Source organism: Bombus vosnesenskii, unplaced genomic scaffold (assembly GCF_011952255.1).
Source record: "Bombus vosnesenskii isolate JDL3184/JDL3185 unplaced genomic scaffold, Bvos_JDL3184-5_v1.1 scf7180000013265, whole genome shotgun sequence".
NCBI lineage: Eukaryota > Metazoa > Arthropoda > Insecta > Hymenoptera > Apidae > Bombus > Bombus vosnesenskii.
Window position 1 is genome coordinate 4,582,662 of NW_022882925.1, and position 24,876 is coordinate 4,607,537.

Consider the following 24,876-nt stretch of genomic DNA (forward strand, 5'->3'; position numbering starts at 1 on the left):
TCGAATAATATTTTTGAAATTTTAATAGTAATTTATTAGTAATTTATTAAAAACATGAAAAATACAGTTTTCGTAGGAATTTGTAACAAAAATGTATGTAAAATATATATTTATTTTGCTTAGTAGAAAATTTGGGTATCTAAGAAGTAAAACAAATTACATATCATAAGACGAGACTGTTTGTTGTCTTCGGATCCGATAATTTCAATCTTTTTAGCGTTTTCTGTAATACGAATAATAATGCCATTGTTCGTAAGCGTATATGCAATAATAAATATAATATTTTTAAGTATATTTACCTATAATGTCTTTGTAATTTGCCACAAGTTCTTTTTGAATCCAACCTCTATAACGAAGCACAATTTTATTTATTATTTGTATTGTATTTTCATGTATTTTTGACTTTAACAATAGATTTGGCAAAGTTGAAATAAATTCTTTAAATGCACTTTCCCTATAATAAATTAGACATTATTGTAAGAACATTAGGGACAGGTTTAAAAAAGATTGTAGAATTATTTACCTGTGCAATTCATGTAAAGTATGATCTAACATTATCTCGCTAATCACAGAAAATAATTGTAACTGCATCTCCCTTTTTGACTGATTACAACATGCATTTACAACTAATTGTAAGGTTTCACTTAAATCAAGGTGATTTTTGTACCAAACTTTACTTCCTTTTAAAAATAATGTTCTCAGAAGCTTAGTCAGTTGTGGTAATACAGTATTATTTATGTCAGACCAGATTTCAAGTTTCCCTATTAACGAAAAAAGCATTAATATATGTTTTATCAACTTAACTGAAAACGCTAGAAATAGGTTCTACTATACCATTTAAATACTTAATTATAGATGTGCAATAATTTTTCATTAATTTAGACATCATTTTATCATCACTTTGTATCGATGTAAACCATACATAAATTTGACAAATTGCTAAGTTATATCCTAAACAAATGTCATATGAATTATCTATAGCAAAATCTTGTTGGCGTTTTCTATTTCTTATTGAAGGAAGGAAACATCCTGTAGCACCTAATTTATTGTATGGAAATTTTGAAACGAAATTCTTTATGTAAGAATCCTGGAAATTACTTTTGAACCAAAATTTCATATTTACATCACATTCTGTATATAATATATCTATACATTCAATTATTAATTGTATTATTTCTACAGTACTTTTTAATAATTCCAATGCTTCTGTAGAAATCAGAAGTGCAGAGTAGTCAATATTTTTCTCATTTGGACATACTTCAATCCAGCTGTCAAATATAAGTGGCATAAGTAATTCTATATAACTCATAAGTTCATCTGCATCTAAAGTATTATTACTGTTATTTCTTCCTTCATTGTCAATTCTTTCAAAATCAACTTCACAATTCTGAGAATTTATATTTGTATAAATAGGAATATATCTAGTATTTTTATTCACAGTTATAACTTTTGCACTTTCACCTGGACTGATAATCTGTTGAGATTTAAAAAAGGTAACAATAGAACTAAACATAGTAGCAAGTCTTTCTAATACTTTTATCCTCCATTTAACATTAGTAGTTTTAGAATTTAAGGTTGTTACTAATTGTCTTCCAGGTTTCATTTCTGTATGCAATCTGGAAATCATATCTAAAAAATTTGGCAATACTTTATAACTGTTTCTTGCTAGTATATTGCTACAATTTTGTATAAGTACATCCAAGAAAAGTAAGGCATCTTCTTTGATATAAGGATCAATATGTGTCATAGCACATCTCAAATAGGAAATCAATACATCACAATATGGATTAAGTTGATCATTAGAAACTGGTCCAAGGATTAGACTCAAAACTTTCAAAGAGTTACGTCTAATATCTCTCTCTTTATCAAGGGATAACGCACAAACACCTTGCAAAAGTGGTCCAAATTGTGAACTTAATAATTTCAAAGAATGTTCTGACAAAATTTCTTTTAATTCTTTCACAGCATCTTGTCGAACTGTTGAATTATGATGTTGTAAACGTGACAATAATTCCTAAAAATCAAATTCTTATTTTGAATCTTAATATAGAATTATAAATACAGAATAATACCTTAATATTAAGCTTCCTCTTGCTAAGTATGTCCGTCTCATCATGCTGCTTCAACTGTTCTCGTATAACTATCTTTTTAACTTTAAATGAAGGATCTGTGACATTTAATCCTTTTGGTAAATGTTTCGTTTTCTTTGCTTTCAGTTTTACCTTTGCTTTTTCAGACTTTAGGCGTTTCAAATGTTTATGACCCTTAGCCATGACTAATTAGTATAAACGAAATAAATTTCTGTCAAATTTTAGTTAATAAAAATTGTTGTATGTATATTTGTTTTAGGTTATGTTCATATAACTTTTAGGTTAGTACAAAAAATATACTTTATGTAAGTCATTACTCACTATATAGCAGATTGGTTAAAAAATGTGCATACAATATGGTAAAAGTAATAAAAAAACACCTCGTATTTTCAAAATTTTCTTATAAAAACGTAGTTATATATCATATACTCAAGAAGTATAGACATAACTACTTAGTCATGTCATGTGTTTTTAAATATACATATATACATTAAATTGAAGTGACATGTAGAAGTGCATTTCTCTACTCTGACGTCGGATATAATGTAAATCTCTTTAATTTAGAGAAAATAATTTATAAATGTCTGTAAAAAGATTTCTTATTTCTTGAAATCGATGTCTTATCCTCATGTAACAATATTATTGTAAGTGGATTCATTAAACTCTACGACTATATATATTAGGTTAGGTCGTTTTAGAAAAATATTTGCATCTTCAGTCTTACAAAACATTAATTCGATTACAGGTTTATCGTGACGAAGCAAATGTGTTTAGAAAAAAAAGGTAAATAGTTTAATTATTTCACGTTTTATATTGAAATAGAATGACATCATAAATTTCTAGAAAAAATTGTTTACTGTTGCACCTTTTTTTGTAATTATTCGTTAATGCGAAATGATGTAATATGAAATTAATTTATATTATAAAAATATGATGTTATGATTTATCTTATGTTTATAAGTATGATATTTTTGATTATGATATATTTTAGTTAATGTCAATGTTAATTTGTAAAACTATATAAAAATATATAAATTTTATGTGGCATTTGAGTATCTAGTGGTATTTAGAATTTTGTAACTCTAAACATAATAAAACTTATATAATCTCATTATGATACAGTATTTTATCTAAATATAAGCTTTCAATATAGATGTTATCAATAAACTAGAAGTTACAATGAATTAAAATAATTGTGAATGGATTAAATAATACGGTGATTAATAGTGTAAACTTGTAATATAATAACAAACATTACCGTTAACGGGTTACTTTTATGACCTTCTAGAAGAGTGGCAAATTTAAGTTTGAAAGAGTCAAAGATGAATACTACGATGATTTACTGTCCTCCAAATATTACCTTTTCCAATATTTGGGTGGACCATGGAATGTCCAAATGCTTCATGGACACTATCAGTATTGCAATTATTTCTTCATATTTATTAATTTTTGGTACAATTCAACTTTGGATGTATCGGAAATATGGGACAGAAACTGCTGCAACTTTATTACCTAGAAATAAATTGTACAATGTTCAAAAATTCTTCCTTTATTTTGTTCCAATACTTAGTGTAGCAAGAATAATTCTACAAGGAACAGTTTTGAATGACAATAAAATATATGGTTACATGGTAACAGATTATGTTCAATTTTTATTCTTAATAATATTCTTTAATTCTAGAATATAATGAATTTTAATTTTTAGATTCTCACAACAGTATTAACAATAATTGTGTATCCATATTCAATATACATACTAAAGGTAGAAAGGCATAAACTGTTACCAAGTGTGCCACCACAAGGACATGGACTTGTATTATTGGGTTTTTGGACTTTAGCATTTGTTGCAGAAAATGTTGTGTTTGTTAATATTGGTAATGTTGAATGGTGGTTTCATTTAAACACGTAAGTTTTAGAATAATAATAATAATAAGCTTTATAAATACTCACATGATTAAGGAACTATCTATATTTGTATATTATATCTGGTGAGATGGTTCTTATGTATGTGTGTGCTATTTACAGATTAACAGACCAAATTGAGATGGCACTGTTCATTCTACGTTATGTTAGCAACCTTATTATCTTTGCTCTAGGTCTCAAAGCTCCAGGAATAACTGGCAATACAGATTCTGAATATCATACTTTAAATAATGATCCAACTCCACGGTCAAGATATTATCAAGGTGTAAGTCATTGAAATATATTCTTAGTGGATAATTTGAATTTAATTGAAAAAAGGTTTTGTAATCACTATTGGATGAAATAAAAGCTTTGAATATATAAAGAAAATGAAATTTGTTATATCAATATATAAATAGTTATCTGTTAACATTAATTATTTATTAAATTTTGTGTTTCATGATAATATAGCTTTGACAATATTTTCAGAGACCTGAGGATACCAGTTCTACGTGGAAGAATGCATGGTATAAGATAAAAACTTTGATACCATTTTTATGGCCAAAATCTTTCATGCTCCAACTCCGTGTTACTTTTTGTTTCGGACTACTTATGTTGGGACGTTTAATTAACTTATATGTTCCAATTTATAATAAAAAAATTGTGGATAGTGTCACTGACATTCCTGTATTATTTAGGTATACAAAGTTTTCATTAAGATCTTACAAAAATAAATAAATAGGTGTATTTCATAAAATGTTTAACTTTCATAACAGGTGGGATCTTATATTAATATATGTAGCATTCAAATTCTTACAAGGTGGCGGTACGGGTGGTATGGGGTTACTAAATAATCTTAGGTCATTTCTGTGGATTCGTATACAACAGTATACAACTCGAGAAATTGAAGTAGAATTATTTAGGTAAATAATCTTTTTTCGTAGAATCTTTTATACTTTTACATTTAATCTTTATATTTAAACGTTTTTTTAGACACTTACACAGCTTAAGTTTACGTTGGCATCTAGGAAGAAAAACTGGAGAGGTCTTAAGAGTTATGGATCGCGGGACAGACTCTGTAAACAATCTTCTCAATTACATCTTGTTTTCAATTGTTCCAACAATTGTTGATATCATTGTAGCTGTTGCATTCTTTGTTGTTGCTTACAACAAGTGGTTTGGCTTAATTGTATTTCTGACGATGAGTCTTTATATAGGCAAATACTACATCTTTAACACTTCTGTATCCATTATTAAAATCACGGAATTTTTATTAAATTTCAATATTTTTGTACATTAGCTGCTACAATCTTGGTTACTGAGTGGCGTACTAAGTTCCAGAGACGCATGAACTTAGCAGATAATGCTCAAAAAGCACGAAGTGTAGACAGTTTACTTAATTTTGAAACTGTTAAATATTATGGGGCAGAATCATATGAAGTCGATAGTTATAGAAAAGCAATATTGGAATTCCAAGCTGCAGAATGGAAATCAATGATAACATTAAATATTTTAAATACTTTACAAAATATAATTGTTTGCAGCGGTTTGCTTGCTGGTTCTTTACTTTGCTTACATATGGTTAGTACAAAAAGATATTCCAATTGTTTCAAATTTAAATATTTAACAAATACATATAATTAACTTATGATTATAGGTTATAACCAAACAAGGTTTAACCATTGGTGACTATGTTTTATTTGCGAGTTATATCATTCAGCTTTACGTGCCACTAAACTGGTTTGGAACATATTATCGGTCAGTATTTATGCCAGTATTACTTCAAATTATATTACCTATTTTAAAATAATTATATTTCTTTATTTTAAATACAGCGCAATACAAAAAAATTTTGTTGACATGGAAAATATGTTTGATCTTCTGAGAGAAGATCAAGAAATTATTGATGCTCCAGGCGCTGGTCCATTAATAGTAAAACGTGGCTTACTAGAATTTTTGAATGTGACATTTAGTTACACACCTGAAAAAATTATATTAAAAAATGTTAGCTTCGTCGTGCCAGCAGGAAAGACTGTTGCATTGGTTGGACCATCTGGAGCGGGAAAATCTACTATTATACGACTATTATTCAGATTTTATGATGTGGAGCAGGGTGCAATTTTGATTGACGGACAAAATATTAAAACCGTCACTCAGGATTCCGTAAGACGAGCTATAGGTGTTGTACCTCAAGATACAGTATTATTTAATAATACCATAAAGTACAATATTCAGTATGGACATATTGAAGCTATAGATGCAGATGTAATATCAGCAGCTCGAAACGCGGACATTCATGAGAGAATTCTTTCATTTCCAAATGGTTATGATACACAGGTATGAGTTTAATAATAAAATTATTCTGTTGATGTCTCATCATACTTATTTTATTTGGTTTATGCATAGGTCGGTGAAAGAGGTCTCCGTTTAAGTGGCGGAGAAAAACAACGCGTTGCTATCGCGCGTACGATACTGAAAGAACCAGCGATTGTACTTTTAGATGAAGCAACAAGTGCACTTGATACGCAAACAGAACGTAACATTCAAGCAGCGTTAAACAAAGTTTGTGCTAATCGAACGACTATCATCATAGCACACAGATTATCTACGATAATACATGCCGACCAAATTCTTGTTTTACAAGATGGAGAAATCGTAGAAAGAGGCAAACATGAAGAATTGATTTCTTATAATGGAAAGTACCATTCCATGTGGCAAGCACAATTGCAAAATGATCAGGAGGCTACCAAAGATTCAAACGATGATGCTTCAGAAAGCAAAACAATAAAATCATAATTACGTTTGATTTTATTCTTTAAATTTAATAATTGATTTTTTAAAAATGTATATTACTTATCTGTTTGTGAAAACTGACAGAAATCTATTTGTATCAAGTTACTTACATGGGTAACTTACTAAAAAGATATAAATTTAAACAAACATATACATCTTAATTTAATATCTGTTTTAAATTTATATGAAGAATTTGTGATAGCAACTTCTTAGCTCTGTAGATAGTTTACTATGATCAGAGCATGATACGTATGTATGTATAGAGTTATTATTGAAAATGGTCTAATTATTGTAGATGAATGTTTTTTGCAAATGTCATTGAAGTCTCATTTTTTAAAAGAATGAATAAACTAATGTTTATGATAACTAGAGTTCCTCATCAGTTCCATACTTAGTTGTAAATAAACATTTTTACTCAATTGTTCACATTTATTTGGCACCATTTATTGTATCAGAGACAGATAATTAAAATTTATTACAGTTAATTTCTTTATGCAAGTTTAATAATATTAAGCGCTTTGCTCTTCAGGCTGTGCTCCAGTTTGCATAATTTCACATGCAAATGCTCCATCTGGTACCCAGCCAGATTCATCAATCGGAGTTGTTACAGTTACTTCTTGTGCACCCCAAAAATAATAACTTGTAAAAAATAACCATACTAGAGCGTACACTACCTAGTAATGTAAACAATTAATAAAAGCATTATCTTTATATTAAATTTTGTAGTAAATATGCATTTTAGCTTTCTAGAACCACTCGTCTTAAATTTTTAATAATGTTACAGGTAAAATTTACTTGAGATGAAAAGAATTACTTTGAAGGCGATTTTCGTTTCTTGTGTAACCATATTGAGAAATCACAAATGGAGTTTATTCATTTCTATCCAATTTTGATGGCAGAATTTTCACAATTTTGTTATAAAAGAATAATTTAAAAGATTCAATATCGATTGTAAAATTTACACCAAGTTTTACATTTGTAAATTTTTTATAGAACTCGAACACGATCAATTTTAAAGAACGTATCCACCAAAAATTATTTATGAACAACTGACGTACAATAATCTAACTTAAACTGATCACTAATCTCAATGGTAACGTATGTGTTGTGTGTCAAGATGTTTGCATATGAATAAAGATAATACATCAAGTAGAATCTTTCTTTTATTATGAATAACTAAGAATGAATAGCCTTGGTTTAAGCTTGATTTTAAAAATGGGCTGTATATGCTCAAAGGACACAATAACGATAAATTCAAGAAAATACACGGTTCGTGAACATCTTGGAGAAGGGTAAGTCTAACTATGAAATCAAATGTTATATATTATTTTAAAGCTTATCTATTTATGCAAATTTTATATAGTGCCTGTGGCCTTTATTTTAAAATACTTTATATCATATATTATGCTTGCATCGTTAAGGTAAGTTTTGTTATGTATCATTTAACCTAATTCATGTCACATTTGCGCTGTATGAAAATTAATTTTTCTAAGTTATATGTAGATGCATTTAATTTAATAATGAATATCATAAGATATTTTCGTTGTTTGTAATATGATTTTAATGCAATTTTAGTGGATTTAGCACTGTACTCTTGGTAGAAGATATAATGACTCACAAAAAGTATGCCATTAAAAAGATAATTTGTCATGGATTAGAAGATCAGAGATTAGCAGCAAAAGAAATAGAATACTATAATCTTGTAAAACATCCAAATATTATAGAATGTATTGATTCTACCTATAAAGGAACAGCAGATCCTATTGCTAATGCAACAAGTGAAGTATTGATTGTTTTACCATACTATCATGTAAGTTATTCTTACATTAAAATATATATCTTAAGTAATATATTTATCAACTTTGAATGAATTAAAATATAAATGTTTTTATTCTTAGAGAGGTACCCTTGCAAATGAATTGGAAAGACGTGCTAGAAATAAGGATTACATGAGTGCAGTAGATATTTTAAATATTTTTTTACAAATATGCGAAGGTGTAAAAGCATTTCACGAAACAACTCCAGAACCTCTTGCTCACAGAGATTTAAAGACTGCGAATATTGTCCTTGATGATGGAAATACTCCCATTTTAATGGATCTAGGTATATTTAATTTATTATAATATTCAGTAATAAACAATAATTATTAAATCAACATTGTCTTCTGCAGGTTCTGTAGCTCCAGCCAGAGTTAAGATATGCGGTTCACAAGCAGCACAAAGTTTACAGGACTTAGCAGCTGAAAGATGTTCAATGCCATATAAAGCACCAGAATTATTCAATGTTGAAAGTTATTGTATGGTAGATGAACGAACAGATATTTGGGTAAGATCAATAATTCTTAATTCTAAATATTTATTCTTAATTCTGATATATATTGAAACATATATATTGTTTCAGTCATTAGGATGCATTCTTTATGCATTGTGTTATTTTAAATCGCCGTTTGACGCGGTATATGAAAGGGGAGATAGTGTTGCTTTAGCTGTAATGAGCGCAAATATTACATTTCCAGAAGATGCTCCATATACGGAGGTACAATAATACCTAACTGCAATTATTAGACTTTCAAAAGTTTAACGTTTAATTCTTTTTATTTTACAGGAAATGCAAAATTTGATTTTATCAATGTTAAAGGTAAATCCTATGGAACGTCCCTATATATACAGTGTTATAGAAAACGTACAAGATTATATCTCGAAGTTAGAAAACAAAGTATAATCATGTAAAAAGCAATAATTTTAATGTTTATTTAAACATTTGTGTACAGGCAATTTTTTATACATACGTAATGTTTATTGTCCTACAAAAAGAGAAATGCAATATTCTAATGCAATAATACAAAATGAAAGTTTTAAACAGAACAACTGGAAACAATTGCATTACTTCGATATATGACTTTGATATATTTCATTCCTGAAAAAGAGAAGTAAGACATTTATGAAATAAGAGAATAACTTTTTCAAGCAAGCGATTTATATACATTTTAAATATGTAAATATCATCATTTTAAATTTTAAATAATGCTCTAGATTTATAACACATTTATGTAGTATTATTGAAAACACAAATACGATAATATATGTTAATATATATAAAGAATATAGTTAACTATCTAATTAGCTACCAACTTTTACATATAAGTTGACTTAAACATGTATTACTTTATACACTGCTGCGAATCAAGCATTTATTGTAAAAATACTAGGGGCCATACATTATTTAAATTCAGAGATAAGGTATTGTTCTCAAAGCAACAATCACTTAATGCAAAAATGTTCATAACTGTATATATTTTTATATATATAACGCAATGAATTTTTTTTTCAATTATGCATATTGAATGAAAATTCTTGAAATTTGATCAAAATAAAAGCTATCATTGCTATGTATTTAGTTCTATAAATAATTATTAACATCTTTGCATTTCTTGTTGGACGTTTTCAAAATTCACGTAACTAAGCTTATTGTATGCAAAACTCGACAACATATTTAATCTAAGATTTACGTGCAGATAGTGGTTGGAAGAATCGTACGATATGACGTATTACTGTTACGTCACGAATACGTCATAATAACCAGATAAAGTTTGAATATATTTGTATATCGTTAATAATATTTTCCATTAATTTGATGTAACCTTATCGTAAAATAAAATTTGTGTTTTATTAATTTATCGACAGAGCGATTAATACGGGAGCGTGAACAGTGTGATTTTGATCGTAAGGATGCATCGATAATTTTAAACCATACTTCACACCGGTAATGTCACTACAGTAATTTAAAGTAGTTTTTTTCATGAGTTTGTACTTGAAGTAGACATCTCTGACTTGTTTTCCAGATAGTGAAGGCTTCCCAAATTACTTTTTATATCATCATCTGTGTGCACAGATTGCACTTCGTAAGTAATTTTATATGTATATATATAATATATATAATATATATATATATATATTATATGCATATATACATATATACCGAAATAAAATTTTTATTACTTTTCATAGTAACAAACTAACCTTACATAGAGCCCAAAGTAAGGAATTCTCAATTTGCATCAATAAAAGATCTAGGAATTATATCGTTACAAATTTAATAATGCATTCAAATAGGTTTCCAATTACTTTTTGTAATAACAAACTAACCTTATGTGAAGATAATTTCGTAAGAAACATTTTCGGTAACAGAAATTTAGCAATTTAAGAATCTTTGTCATTAACGTATTTACAATATTAGAATCGAAAATGGATTATTGAATTGACACTAGAAATAATAGAAGTGATTCTTTTTCTTTTTTATCCGATGTTAAATTTGTTATGCAAAGTATAATTTTTATTAAACATCAAGATAACATAACCTTAGTTTTTTATAATTTTGGAAATAGTACAATTTCTTTATCTATTAAAATCATTTTAAAAAATGTTACTTTGTACTGAAATGTATAATTTATATAAATGTTTAAACAATCTAATGTTTCATAGGTTCTAAGCACGATTTTTGTGTGCTTCCTTTTGTTATATTAAATTATTGTAAGGATATGATATATTCAAATTTAAGTCTTATCGTGACGTAGCAAATGCTGATGATTTACGCAAGAAATCTCGCGTGCTGCTATTATGCTGCCATTATCTGGTATTATGAATTTCAAGCAAAAAGCGGCATAAGTTTATCATAAAGGAATTATCCAGCAATTTGTTTATTAGATTTAACATTAGAAATTCTCATGTTTGTATATATACATCTTTATATACATTTTTTCTAATTTTCTTATCTTTTTTCCCGTTCTTTTTTTCAAGAATTGTCGTTAAGTATTATTTTCAAGAGTCGGCAACTTGAAAAGGTCAAGGTTAAATTTCAGTTCATTGTAGGCGACGATCACAAGTAGAAAGATAAGCACGAAACTTTCATGAAGCTATTATTAGTTAAATTTGGGCTGCTTTTCGTGGTTAGGAATAATTTATAAACTTTCTTAGCGTCCTATAGACTACAGATATTCTTAGAAATGTAGATGTTCAGGAGAATTAATATTTTTATGCACACAACTGTAGAAATGAAATCAAAATAGATTTTTTTCAAATTAGATTTTCTTCCTTTTAAATAAGAATTAGAAATAAAAATAGTAATTTGTATAAATAACTAGCGTACGTAATTACTATACTACATATACGCACTACAACCGGTTATGAAATTGCGTGTCAACGTTTGATATTTTGTAAGAGAAATTTACGACTATATAAGATTCTAATCAGAGTTTTCTACTGTACTCAATAAAGTTAATATAAACTACTAGATATCAAATTGTACAGTAGATTTATCTGATGATAAATTATTTAAAAAATCAATAGATAGTGATTTACTATTATTTTTTCTAAGCCGGTAACTTAAATAAATGAAAACGTGATTATTATGAAATAATCGCTAATAAAGCGATGCCAAGGTCTGATCGTAAGAAAAAAATTCGTCATATAATAAATAATTGATGTGAGTTCCTAGATATTAATTCGTAAGTTCAATCAACTATTCGTTTTTCGTTTTAATATACAACTAAACTTCGTAATTAAATCATAATTATTAATTAATGCATTAACTTATTCAATTCGCCCTTAAGTTTTAAATTTAATAATTTTCTTGTGTACTATACTAACATTCAAAGATTAATATTTTTTCTGTATAAATTCATTAGTTATGGTCAAATCTTCTTAAGTATATACATATCTATTAAGTATATAATATCTTTAATGTATTTTTAAGTGCATTATACAGTTTATATTGTACAGTAATTTCTCGAATGATTAAATCGTGGATTAATTATATAATAATCAAAAGAGTCTAAAAACCTTTATTATCTGTCCACGTGGAGACCACTGATCGCGTTATAAGTCACGTGATGAATAGTTAATTCTCGTATGATTCTTGAATTTGAACATTATAATTCGAGCTGCAATATATGTAAAACGAAATCAAATGAAATTTATTCAATTCTCTAATAAATATTGCGTTATCATTTCGTAGATACACTCACAAGATTTTCATTTTATTTTATAACCGCGAATATATGACACGTAACTTCCGTACACGTAACGATTTTAAATTTAAATGTATATAAAAAAGAAAAATAAAAATTTTCTCTTATTAGATAATAACAAATTAATAGATACGATATATCGATAAGTTAAAGAAAATTAGATATACAAATTTTTTCCTTTCCGATTATGTTTGAACAAAAGAGAAGTATGCTACTTATTAACTAAAAGATAAAATATAACCAAAACGTATATGAACAATTGTTAATTAAATAAACAGATTAAATATTAGAAATTTTGTAAATTGGAAAAAAGTTTAGGAACTTCAGAACTTATAAGGTTATGAACTAAATGTTTAAATAAATTTTGTACAATTTTTTGTTCAAACTTACAAATGAATCTAATTCGCTAAATTTTAAATAAGTACTAAAAGAACTTGTCGCCATGATTACATAATTTCAAGTAAGGGAACATTTTTATATTCTAATCTTTAAATTGTAAAGAATATAACGCATGACACCGAGAAGAGAAAAAAGACACAAATGGGTTAATACGATCCGTGGGAGAAAAAAAACAGCAGAATCGTACGATATCTTGAGATATCGTCAGCTTTTGGTCTTACATATGCGCGCAGTGTCACTTTGAACATTCAGTCAACCGCCAGCGGTTTTGCGTGGCAGACATTCTATGTTATCCTTTGAATAGGTTACAAAATTTAGTGCGACAAAATATCAATTTTTTAGTCTACATAACATTTGTTTAATAGGTGGAGCGTAAAAGTGAGTGTAGTTTCATTTTGTAGTTCTTTTATTATATATTTATTTTTCTGTGATTTCATCAAAAATACACTAGGCAATAGGAATATATTCAAATTTCAGTTCATCATTTTGATGAATAGAAACATTTTGTAGTATTTATATAATTTCACTTAATGTAGGCTCATCAATAAAGTAATATAGACTATTGCAATATAGAAAATGAAAAAATAAAATATGATGACGTGAAATACCATGTAGTCGCTAGTGTCAAAGTGAAAGTGTTTCTACGAGTTTCTCTTACTCTCCTATATTTTTATGCGATCGTTTAGATATGGACTTCTTGTGACGGATGATGGTCTTAATTAGATTTTCATGATTGGATTAATGAAATATTGAAGTCATTATGTTCAGTATTGCTTTGCTAAGTGACTGCTAGTTGGGACCGAATTTGGTCAGTTAGCAAGGGAAGATATATATCAGGAATTCCGCCTCGACATGAAATAGATAGGTATAGACAGTGATACTCGATAACCTTCCCGAGATACCAAGTTTCTAAACTCAATAGATTGTTACTTTACTGGAAGAGTAATATAAATAAAATAAGTAAATTTTTTAGAAAATTTGTTTAATTGAGAGAATTTGTAATAGAAAATTATTAATTATATTGATTTCTTCTTTTAAAATAAAAATTAGTTCTTAGCTTCCTATTCGAATACTTATAGAAATCTTTTACGAATATACTATGTGTGTTATACGAAATATCCTGAAGTTTTGTTAACGTTGTAGTGAATAGACTGTAAATTTTTATGCATTTATGGGAAATTTGATGGTACAAAAATGCATAGATAATATGCAATATGAACAAGTATATAAAATGTCGATTGTATAATGCTATAGTTTTTAGTAGGTGGGACAATTTTCTACTTAGATTTCATTTTTTAAATTATATTTATAAAAATATAAATTTGCACAAATATCCGTAATTTATAATTATAGTAATGAGATTCGACTATCATGATTATGTTAAAGTCTGAAACGAATTTGAAAATGTACATACAGATCATAGCATATTTAGTGGAAATACAGAATTCGTAAAGATCATACAAGTATTTAAATATTAAATTATTCGTTACATTAATAAGCTGAAATATTCAGTGGAACCATCTGTAAAATTTATTATATATTTATGATATCTGTATTCATACTATGTACTAATTTTTTATTAAATAAATTTGCAAATAAGTTTGCATTAAATATTTTGTAACTTTTATATATACGTATATATATATTTTTTGTAGATTTATTTCATATTTTATCAATATGTTTTATATAAATGTTTTATACAACACACAAAATACGTAAAATATAAATAATATAGATAAAAGATTTCTGTAGTGTAAGCCATTCTATTGCAGTGCTTACTGTTAAAATAACGAATTAATAGAGCTTATTTTAAATTATAATATCGTTTTTGTATACATAATTTAGTATAATGTATCGAATAATTAAAAAATGTTTATCGTATGCTTCTAGTTAATCTTCGCAAAAATAGTTAAAAAAATTTACACTTTGGAAAAGTGGTATGATTAGCGGCGGTCAGTTAACAAGGCACTAGTATATTTTCTCTTTTGCAAATCTCATTTGAAATTATAATTTTTCTAGTTGTTCTTGACTGATAGTGTCTATCTTGCTCATATTTTACATCAGCATTTTAGATTTTGTTTAGAACGTTCTATGTAACGTTCTATATATAAACTTTATAATTACTATCTTCTAGAATAAATTATAATTGATAATTATCTGTATATTTCATAAATTGGAGAAGTTCACTAAATATTTGTTACATTCGAGTTATTAAATATATTAAAATCTTTTGCTTTTATCTATATTGTTAGGTATTATTATCGTTATCATATCATTGTTAGGTATTAAAATAGTAAGTTTTTTATTATTCGTAATTTTTACATTACAGTCTGATGGATTATATCATGTGTTTTATTATATATGCCAAGATGTGAATGTATTGCAGATAATATACTTCGATGATTGTGTAACTTCGAATGGTTATTGACAAAAACGCATATATTATTCAAAGTATATGACGTAAAATAGAGAACGATTCGAGAAGAGAATATGACTTCAAACTTTATTTTATAATTGTTTATTACATTGAATTTGCCGATATTTTAAGAACTTTTACTAATTCTCCCTAAATTAAGGAAAAATATTAGAATCGTTTTTTGTAAATTTTTTCGTGAAAAAAGGTTGGTTTATGATAAAGTTAAATAGTAGTTATACTATTTAACAGTAAGTAGTACATTTAATACTAGTTATACTATTTATATACTATTTCAATAAATCCCTTTTTATGGTTTCTGTAATGCAGTAAGCCGACTTTTTCTTACAATCATCCAATTTAAATTCTCGAAGCCTTATAAAACCAAATATTATTTCATGTATTTTTTTTGGAAACGTATACTATAATTTACCTGAGTTTCGAATTTTGAATAATAAAATATTTTCTTTGAGCACTGAAAGCAAAAAGCTATTTGAAATAAAAGCTTAAATTTTGTATGCTTTATAATAGGTTTCCATTAACATGCTTTGTATTTATTTTTAGGAACTCTTAAAAGATGTCAGCGAAAGCAATTCGTGAAGCAACTGGAAAAGATCTTATTAATCGCAAACTTCCTTCTGGCACAAATACAGTGAAATGTCGGTTTGTGACCATTACAGAAAACACAAATTGGACAGACATTGTGAATGAGCATCCATGGGTCCAAACTGAAAAATTAGTGGTAAAACCAGATCAATTGATCAAACGGCGAGGAAAGCTTGGACTAATTAAAGTGAATGCTGATTTGGCTGTCGTAAAACAATGGATTGCAGAAAGAATGAACAAAGATCAACAAGTGGGGAATACAACTGGAAAACTGAGAACATTCATCATCGAGCCTTTTGTTCCTCACAAACAAGTAAACTAATAGGACTAGACTACATATATATACTATATAAACTAATGGAACAGATATTAATAGGGCTTTCATTTGTAGGAAGAAGAAGCCTATGTTTGTATCTATTCCCACAGAAATGCTGATACCATTTTATTCCATCATGAAGGTGGTGTTGACATTGGGGATGTTGATGCAAAGGCCTTGAAATTAGATGTACCTGTTGGAGAAGAAGCACCAGATCGGTCTACTATAATCAATAAATTATTAATACACGTAGCAGATGACAAAAAAGAGTAAAAATATGTCCAAGTATATTATCTTCTCATTTTGCATACACTTCTTGGTAATGAATGTTCATATTTTTTTTTCAGAGTGATTGGCAAATTTGTAGAATCTCTATATAAGCTTTATGTTAACTTATATTTCACTTACTTAGAGATAAATCCATTGGTGGTAACAAAAAATGGAATTTATATACTTGATCTCGCTGCAAAGTTGGACACAACTGCGGACTTCATCTGCAGACCTGACTGGGGAGATATCGATTATCCACCACCATTTGGAAGGGATGCTTATCCAGAAGAGGCCTACATCGCCGATTTAGATTCTAAATCTGGAGCTAGCTTGAAATTGACTATTCTTAATCCAGCTGGTCGGATATGGACAATGGTTGCTGGCGGTGGTCAGTAGAAGCGCACAGCAGTATCATTTACGTGATTAATCGAGTTTATTCTAACAAAATTGTGATTGTCAAATCGTTTGTTTTATTTCAACAAAGGTTTGTCGCTTTCGGTTGCATGTTTCATTTTCTAATCACCTTTCTTTCAGGAGCATCCGTGATATACTCGGACACTATTTGCGATTTGGGAGCCGCGAATGAATTAGCTAATTATGGAGAATATTCTGGTGCACCTAGCGAACAACAAACTTACGAGTACGCAAAAACCATTCTGAGCTTGATGACAAAAGAAAAACGGCCAGAGGGGAAAGTATTGATCATTGGTGGTGGTATCGCTAACTTTACAAATGTAGCTGCCACTTTCAAAGGTATTGTAAAGGCACTACAAGAGTACCAGCCTAAACTCGTAGATCATAACGTAAAAATATTCGTAAGAAGAGCGGGGCCTAATTATCAAGAAGGTCTAAGGTATAAATACATTTAAATAATGTGATTCTAATTATCATATTTAGCAAATATTTAACAAATGATTTATATGTCGAATTCTAGAATTATACGTGAAGTTGGTAAAAGACTCGGCATTCCCGTTTATGTATTCGGTCCAGAAACTCACATGACAGCTATATGCGCGATGGCATTAGGCAAAAAGCCAATTCCAGATCCTGAAGCACAGGAATTTTCAACTGCAAATTTTTTGTTACCCTCGGGACAAGATGTAGGTCCTTCAGCTCCCTCTGCTAGTGCTTCCTCTTTACCCACTAAACAGTCCAAACTAAAAGCAAGCAACTCTGTTGACGGATCATCACACAAACAGCTCTTTAGTTGTAAAACCAGATCCATTATCTGGGGAATGCAAAATAGAGCTGTTCAGAGTATGTTAGACTTTGACTTCATTTGTCGTAGATCTGAACCATCCGTAGCTGCCATTGTATATCCTTTCACGGGTGACCACAAACAAAAATTTTACTGGGGTCACAAAGAGGTATAATTTAAACAATTGTTTTCATTTTATTGAATGAAATTTGTTGAAAGTATAGTACAATTTCTTTTTTTAATGATAGGTACTCATTCCTGTCTATAAACAAATGAAAGACGCTATGACTAAACACACAGATGCTGACGTTATGGTCACGTTTGCATCCTTAAGATCCGCATACGAAAGCGCTGTGGAAACCATGCAATTCCCTCAAATTCGAACAATTGCTATTATTGCTGAGGGAATACCTGAAAATATGACGAGAAAGTTAATTTTAATGGCGCAACATAAAGGCGTTACTATCATCGGTCCAGCCACCGTTGGAGGTCTCAAACCTGGTTGTTTCAAAATTGGTAATACCGGTGGAATGATGGACAATATTCTTCATAGTAAACTTTACAGGCCTGGCAGGTACCACCATTGTTCGTTATATTACAATATTCTTTTTCTCAAATCTTGCTTTATACTAAGAAATTGTTATTTTTAGTGTTGCATATGTCTCTCGTTCCGGAGGCATGTCTAATGAACTAAATAATATAATTTCCAAAGCTTCTAATGGAGTATTGGAAGGTGTCGCAATTGGTGGAGATCGTTATCCAGGAACAACATTTATGGATCACATTATACGTTATCAAGAAAATCCGGAAGTGAAGCTTATAGTACTTCTTGGTGAAGTCGGTGGTGTGGAAGAGTATGAAGTATGTCAAGCACTGAAAACAAAGAGAATTACAAAGCCATTGATCGCTTGGTGCATTGGTACCTGCGCCAGCATGTTCAAATCTGAAGTACAGTTTGGTCATGCTGGATCTATTGCTCATAGCAATTTAGAAACAGCTTCTGCCAAAAATGCTGCATTAAAAGAAGCTGGTGCTTTTGTTCCTGACAGTTTTGATAGCTTAGGTGACTTAATGCAGACTGTTTACAATAATCTTGTAAAAGAGGGAGTGATAGTACCTGCACCGGAAGTTCCTCCTCCCACTGTTCCTATGGATTACAGTTGGGCTAGGGTATGTTTAACTATTGCATTATTAAATTACATATTAGTGTGTATACATATGTAAGCATCATCAAGAGCATCCTCAACTTAATTCTTTTTTAGGAACTCGGTCTGATACGAAAACCAGCTTCATTCATGACCTCGATATGTGATGAACGTGGCCAAGAATTATTATATGCTGGAATGCCTGTAACAGAAGTTCTTAAGCAGAACGTAGGAATTGGTGGTGTAGTTTCATTATTATGGTTCCAGCGATGCTTGGCGCCAATGTATTGTAAATTTCTTGAAATGTCTTTAATGTTAACAGCTGATCACGGGCCTGCCGTGTCAGGGGCACATAACACTATTGTTTGTGCAAGAGCTGGTAAAGATTTAGTTAGCTCTCTAGTATCTGGTCTTTTGACTATCGTAAGTATGAGAAAGAAATTTTATACTATGTTATTCACTTTTGTGTATTACTTTCATGTAAGAAATAATATTAATATTTGATAAAAATTTTAATCACAGGGTGATCGTTTCGGTGGTGCATTGGATGGTGCGGCTCGTATGTTCTCTGAAGCATATGATGCTGGATTACATCCACAAGAGTTTGTAAATAATACACGTAAGAAGGGCAAACTCATAATGGGTATTGGTCATCGTATAAAGTCCATAAATAATCCAGACATGCGGGTAAAACTCATTAAAGAATATGTAATGGAGCATTTCCCTGCCAGACCGTTGGTAGAATATGCACTGGAAGTTGAGAAAATAACCACGAGTAAGAAGCCTAATTTAATCTTGAATGTGGATGGTATAATTGCCTGTGCTTTTGTTGATATGTTGAGGAACAGCGGAAGCTTCACAAGAGAAGAAGCACAAGAATATATCGAAATTGGTGCTATAAATAGTTTATTTGTTCTTGGTAGAAGTATAGGTTTTATTGGTAGGTATTCTTTGGCTTAGTGCAATAATGTATAAAAAGGTATGCACAATACTCAAACAATATAATTATTGTATTATTGCAGGTCATTACATGGATCAAAAAAGGTTGAAACAAGGTTTATACCGACATCCTTGGGATGATATTTCTTATGTATTGCCAGAACAATATAATTGAATTCATCTTCCATTTACATTGTTTGTCGTAAAAGCATAATAAATGTTGCGTATTCATTTAAGAAATTTAGATAGTTCTGATGGTTATGTCTTACATGTTTTGCTCATAATTGTGAGAAATTAGAAAAAGTACCACGTATGTTTGGTTTGATATTAAATGTTATAATATCAATGCATAAGTGAAAGCTCTTGTATGATAAATTAGTTTTCCTTATCGCTAGTCGGCTATATTCGATATAAATGCAATTTTAAACTTAAGTTGGTGGTGACCAGAACTTAGATATGAATACGGGAAACAGAAAAAATTAGCCTTACAAATAAACATTCCATAAAGCATTTGTAATGTGGTCAGAAAACAGAACTTGAATTGAAAATATTTTATAATCGCTGATTAATGTGCAGTACATTACTACTTTATTTTTCATAATTATAATTCATGGAAGATTATAATTCACATAATCTTTTCTGGTTTATAAAAATGTCAATATTATTTTATTTAGAGAATGTTATTAGGTATACGTGCGTGCTTAATCATGCGTACTTGTATATCATTATTGCATACATATGTATATATGTATGCATATATAAACATGTGCTGTATGCGCATGTTACATATGTGTATATGCTATGTTAACAATTTTTTGCACAAATTAGTTTATCACGTATATATAAAGTATGTAGGAAATAATAAATACATGTGACTTTAAGTACTATCCTTCTCTTTTAATATCTTACAAAATTTAATATCTTAACTATACATAGAATATAGAAAATAAATGTTCTACACGCGTATGTTTATTAATAAGTATGAAACTTATAAAAAAGCAAAGCAGGTAGAGTAACAAAACTTATTCAATTAGACTTCAAAGGTGGAAATTTCAGTTCAACTATTTATGAATACTACGAAATAAGGAGAGCAGAAATATACCATGAAGAAACAACTTAATATTTCCTTGCAATAATACATCTTTTAACACATTTTTTTACAGTAGTAAAATATATTTACGTATATGTATAAAATACCGTCATTTCATTCAAAATACCACCTATAAGTAGAACCTTGAGATTCTGCTAAAAGATTTTGCTGTACAATGAGAATTTTGTTTTAATTAATGCAATTTTTCAGAAAATTTGTATAAAAATTGGGACCATACTTATTTTTCACAGTCAACTTAAAAAATAAATAAAAAATTCGAGATTTTCTAACTATAATATACATTTTACAAGAATTGTGCTAATTAATTAACTTTGCAAAAGTACTGATTTTGATAAATTTAATGAATTTTGCAAATGAAACAAATTGAAAACATTTTACATATTATTGTGATTGCAGACTTTACCATTAGAGGAACTATATAATAGTTCTCAACATCACAAAATAGTGAACATTAAAGTACACTTAAAGGGAAATATATCTTTATTGCGTTTCTGGAATATCATCTGCTGCTGTATTAATAATTCGCTCACGATCAGTTGGTGGTGGTTTATGACGGCCTAAACGATATCTACATTTTCTTAGTAGTTGAGGAATAATAACGTTGTTATAACAACACATTCCAATGAGTAGTACAATGAATCCAATGAGCTAAAAATTAAATAGGTACATGTTCATATGCGACTTGATTTTAATTTTAGATGATACAATTTCATTATGAACAGAAAAAATTAATTATGAAATTTACCTGTAAATAATGGAAGGCTTGCCATCTAAATGCTAAAGAGAAAGCCCATATGATAATTGTTCGAACACTATCTAATATCATCCTTGTTGTAGCACCAATTTCTTTGGTAATACTAATACCAGCAAAGTTAAAGAAAGCTATGCTGAATGATATACCTGTACGAAGATCATTTAAAAAATAAATTTTAATAAATAAGAGTAAATATGTCTATATATACTAACCAACTATAGCCATCAGTAAATAACCACTATTTCCAATCTGGATAAATGCATCTTTAGTAGCTTCAAGGGTTCCTTGCGAATTGTCAGCAAAAGGAGGTGGGACATGTATAAAGTTAAGGGGAATCATTATAATGCATATAGTAATGAATCCAAATATACCTAAATAAAATATATGTTTGTTAGAATATATTTTTATGTACTAGATATTTCAGAAACTTGTATTTCAGAAACTTCATAAACCTTCCCAGCCAACTGCTTGCAACGCTGGTATATTTTGCCCTGCTATGAACTTTTCTTCTATGACCATTTGAACAGCAATTATTACCTATGATAATAATTGTTACGCAAATTAAAGCAATTTTATTATAAAAATATGTACATTAAAATATAAAATATACAATTATACAAAATATATAAAACATATAAAATGAAGTTTTACCTGTGCACATATGATAAGTAAATCTCCAGTTAAAATAGAATTTGTGCTGACATCTGATTTTTCCATAGTTATGTCACTAAGCCCAACAAGAGCTAAACCAATTATAACCATTACTATACCTAACCATTCCCTACTAACCAGTTTTTTATTAAGAAAACCCATTGAGAGCACAGCAGTGAATATTATAACAGCACCACGAAACATTTGAAAACTACTAGCATATGTCATATTCAAGCCGACATACATAATAGAAGTAGCACATGTATCACATAAGGCAGGAATCAGTAGAATAAAAGGATTAAATACATGTGAGCCTTTAGTTAACGGATTGCTGTCCACAGAATTATCCTTTAATATGATAAATTCAATTTTAGATATTTTCTATTTAATAAATATATGTATATGCAATGAAAGATGCTTACTCCTCTGCGACTATAATAATGATAAAGGACTTTAAATACTAAAAGACACATCATCTCTCCAATAAACATGAAAGATGATTGCATAAAAGGATGATTAAAATGCCTAGGTTGACCACTTTCATCTGGTACAACTTGTTGATCTGCATATCTAAAAATATAAATTTAATTACTCATAATTTAATAGTTTGACAGTTAATTTATTTACATACTTTACAGATAAAGTATTGAAAGACCCAGTAACAACCATTAGTGCTGCTAAAATACATTGATAGCGTGTCCATGCCATTTTTAAATAGTTCTACAATCTCTAGAAACAAAATTTATAAATTTATAAGAATTTATTTACAAGATATATTTATAAGAAACAGTTATACATTAAAATTATAGTGATAATTCAAAGATATTTTAAATAATGATAGTGTATACAACGTTAAATTTATATCTGTGATTATTAACTCAATAAAAATGAGATAATGTGATAGTATGCTTTCAAACAACAAAAGAATGTAAATGCTTATTCTCAGTAATGATTAAATGCTTTCATGAATATAATCATGAAATATGTTTCCTACAAACTTAATACTTTTAATTAGAGCATCAAAAAAGGATTTATTTTAATGTAACAATATAATTAAAGATAACTTTCATATTTTAAAAAAGATATATATTTATATATTGATATTGATTGACAATTGTAGAAACTTCATATCTTTATATTCATAAAAAATATTATAAAATCAAATTCTTTTAAATTCTATTATACAATGATTACTTGAAAATTTAAGGTACGTGTACTAATAAGAAATAAATGATTCACGATTCATTGCACGAAGATAAAAATTTACAAATGTCAAACGGAAGACGAGCAAATATTTTTATTACTACAGCACAGCTCACATCGTACAATAATTTAAGGATAAATTAAAATCATATCAATTATTCCAAATAAGTAAAAATTGAAAATATTGAGATTTTCCGAAAATAAATAACGAAAAACTCATAAACGTCAGATTACATCTTTCAACAAATAAGAGATTATTATAATATTGAAATATAGTTATTACCCAAATAATTAAGATATAGATAACTTTTATGATATAGATTCCTAAATATATAACAGTAAATACGATAAAAATGATAATTTTCACAATTCTTAAGCCACAGTTATATGTATGTATAAAGTGTAAAATTAAGTGCATTTGTCGTTAGAATAGAATTAGTGAATAATATTTTGAATTTTTAACATGGTATTACCACTATTATAAATTATAACAAACCACTATTATAATTTATAAAAAATAAAGTAACAAATTCGAGTTCATTGCACAGAAATGATAAAGGCACGATAAATAGACATCACCAGAGAAATGGTGAAGGTAGCACTGTTAACTGTTCTCACGTTCACGTTACTCAAGAAATAATCTGAACATATCAATCTCAGCATTAAAGGTTCTCAATTACAATAATTTTCTATATTTTGCATGTTAAGCGCGCAATAATACATTTGTAAATATTTCATTCTGTTATAATTAGACTGTGGAATAATAAATAATTCTGAAAATATTTAGAAGTTGCAAGATATTTGACGCACGATATATATATACTTTGTATACATACACATACATATATATGCATACATATGCATACAGGTGCATTTATATATTATATATTTTGCAGAAATCATACAAATATTTAAACAGGTAATCATCCACAATATTAACAAGTTTCAGTATTCAGTGGGATCATTTTTAATACTTATTATATGCTTCAGATGACTATTCATACTGTATATTAATTTTTTATTAAATATAAGATTATATTATTACGAGATTATATATAATA

The 24,876-nt window shown here is 28.5% G+C and overlaps 5 protein-coding genes across 12 annotated transcripts; 3 read left to right on the forward strand and 2 right to left on the reverse strand.

Annotated features, from left to right (window-relative positions):
• Positions 1 to 94: 94 nt before the first annotated feature.
• LOC117243099 (testis-expressed protein 10) lies at positions 95 to 2,873 on the reverse strand. Of its 3 annotated transcripts, none has more exons than XM_033510295.1 (6): positions 2,694 to 2,873; positions 2,073 to 2,275; positions 835 to 2,014; positions 524 to 761; positions 300 to 454; positions 95 to 223 (listed from the first exon to the last, which is right to left on the reverse strand). In XM_033510295.1, exons 1-6 carry the CDS (start codon positions 2,746 to 2,748, stop codon positions 120 to 122), a joined length of 1,935 nt encoding a protein of 644 aa, XP_033366186.1. In that variant the 5' UTR covers positions 2,749 to 2,873; the 3' UTR covers positions 95 to 119. The 3 variants fall into 3 exon arrangements, with proteins under 3 accessions (XP_033366186.1, XP_033366188.1, XP_033366187.1); XM_033510297.1 differs by lacking the exon at positions 2,694 to 2,873 and adding an exon at positions 2,412 to 2,535; XM_033510296.1 differs by lacking the exon at positions 2,694 to 2,873 and having other exon boundaries at positions 2,073 to 2,397.
• On the forward strand, positions 2,601 to 7,503 carry LOC117243096 (ATP-binding cassette sub-family B member 6, mitochondrial). Of its 2 annotated transcripts, XM_033510292.1 has the most exons (12): positions 2,601 to 2,734; positions 2,836 to 2,873; positions 3,244 to 3,721; positions 3,796 to 3,995; positions 4,116 to 4,278; positions 4,482 to 4,690; positions 4,769 to 4,915; positions 4,986 to 5,209; positions 5,293 to 5,573; positions 5,650 to 5,750; positions 5,828 to 6,329; positions 6,399 to 6,788. In XM_033510292.1, exons 3-12 carry the CDS (start codon positions 3,413 to 3,415, stop codon positions 6,786 to 6,788), a joined length of 2,526 nt encoding a protein of 841 aa, XP_033366183.1. In that variant the 5' UTR covers positions 2,601 to 2,734; positions 2,836 to 2,873; positions 3,244 to 3,412. The 2 variants fall into 2 exon arrangements, with proteins under 2 accessions (XP_033366183.1, XP_033366184.1); XM_033510293.1 differs by lacking the exons at positions 2,601 to 2,734; positions 2,836 to 2,873 and having other exon boundaries at positions 3,413 to 3,721; positions 6,399 to 7,503.
• A 326-nt stretch (positions 7,504 to 7,829) lies between these two features.
• Positions 7,830 to 10,122, forward strand: LOC117243101 (serine/threonine-protein kinase 16). Its single transcript, XM_033510302.1, has 6 exons — positions 7,830 to 8,077; positions 8,361 to 8,595; positions 8,684 to 8,888; positions 8,956 to 9,110; positions 9,186 to 9,320; positions 9,390 to 10,122. The coding sequence occupies exons 1-6, from the start codon at positions 7,968 to 7,970 to the stop codon at positions 9,504 to 9,506; spliced, it is 957 nt and encodes a 318-aa protein (XP_033366193.1). The 5' UTR covers positions 7,830 to 7,967; the 3' UTR covers positions 9,507 to 10,122.
• A 407-nt stretch (positions 10,123 to 10,529) lies between these two features.
• Positions 10,530 to 20,983, forward strand: LOC117243094 (ATP-citrate synthase). Of its 3 annotated transcripts, XM_033510290.1 has the most exons (12): positions 10,530 to 10,547; positions 10,627 to 10,686; positions 16,187 to 16,541; positions 16,620 to 16,813; positions 16,892 to 17,202; positions 17,349 to 17,667; positions 17,749 to 18,181; positions 18,261 to 18,586; positions 18,663 to 19,182; positions 19,275 to 19,580; positions 19,680 to 20,097; positions 20,180 to 20,271. In XM_033510290.1, the coding sequence occupies exons 3-12, from the start codon at positions 16,200 to 16,202 to the stop codon at positions 20,269 to 20,271; spliced, it is 3,261 nt and encodes a 1,086-aa protein (XP_033366181.1). In that variant the 5' UTR covers positions 10,530 to 10,547; positions 10,627 to 10,686; positions 16,187 to 16,199. The 3 variants fall into 3 exon arrangements, with proteins under 3 accessions (XP_033366181.1, XP_033366180.1, XP_033366179.1); XM_033510289.1 differs by lacking the exons at positions 10,530 to 10,547; positions 10,627 to 10,686 and adding an exon at positions 13,420 to 13,587; XM_033510288.1 differs by lacking the exons at positions 10,530 to 10,547; positions 10,627 to 10,686 and having other exon boundaries at positions 16,200 to 16,541; positions 20,180 to 20,983.
• Positions 20,984 to 21,532: 549 nt separating this feature from the next.
• On the reverse strand, positions 21,533 to 24,557 carry LOC117243100 (solute carrier family 35 member F6). Of its 3 annotated transcripts, none has more exons than XM_033510301.1 (8): positions 24,434 to 24,557; positions 23,244 to 23,341; positions 23,035 to 23,182; positions 22,613 to 22,960; positions 22,414 to 22,498; positions 22,174 to 22,332; positions 21,953 to 22,107; positions 21,688 to 21,855 (listed from the first exon to the last, which is right to left on the reverse strand). In XM_033510301.1, the coding sequence occupies exons 2-8, from the start codon at positions 23,318 to 23,320 to the stop codon at positions 21,688 to 21,690; spliced, it is 1,140 nt and encodes a 379-aa protein (XP_033366192.1). In that variant the 5' UTR covers positions 23,321 to 23,341; positions 24,434 to 24,557. The 3 variants fall into 3 exon arrangements, with proteins under 3 accessions (XP_033366191.1, XP_033366192.1, XP_033366189.1); XM_033510298.1 differs by having other exon boundaries at positions 24,289 to 24,443; XM_033510300.1 differs by lacking the exon at positions 24,434 to 24,557 and having other exon boundaries at positions 21,533 to 21,855; positions 23,244 to 23,320.
• Between the last annotated feature and the right edge of the window lie 319 nt (positions 24,558 to 24,876).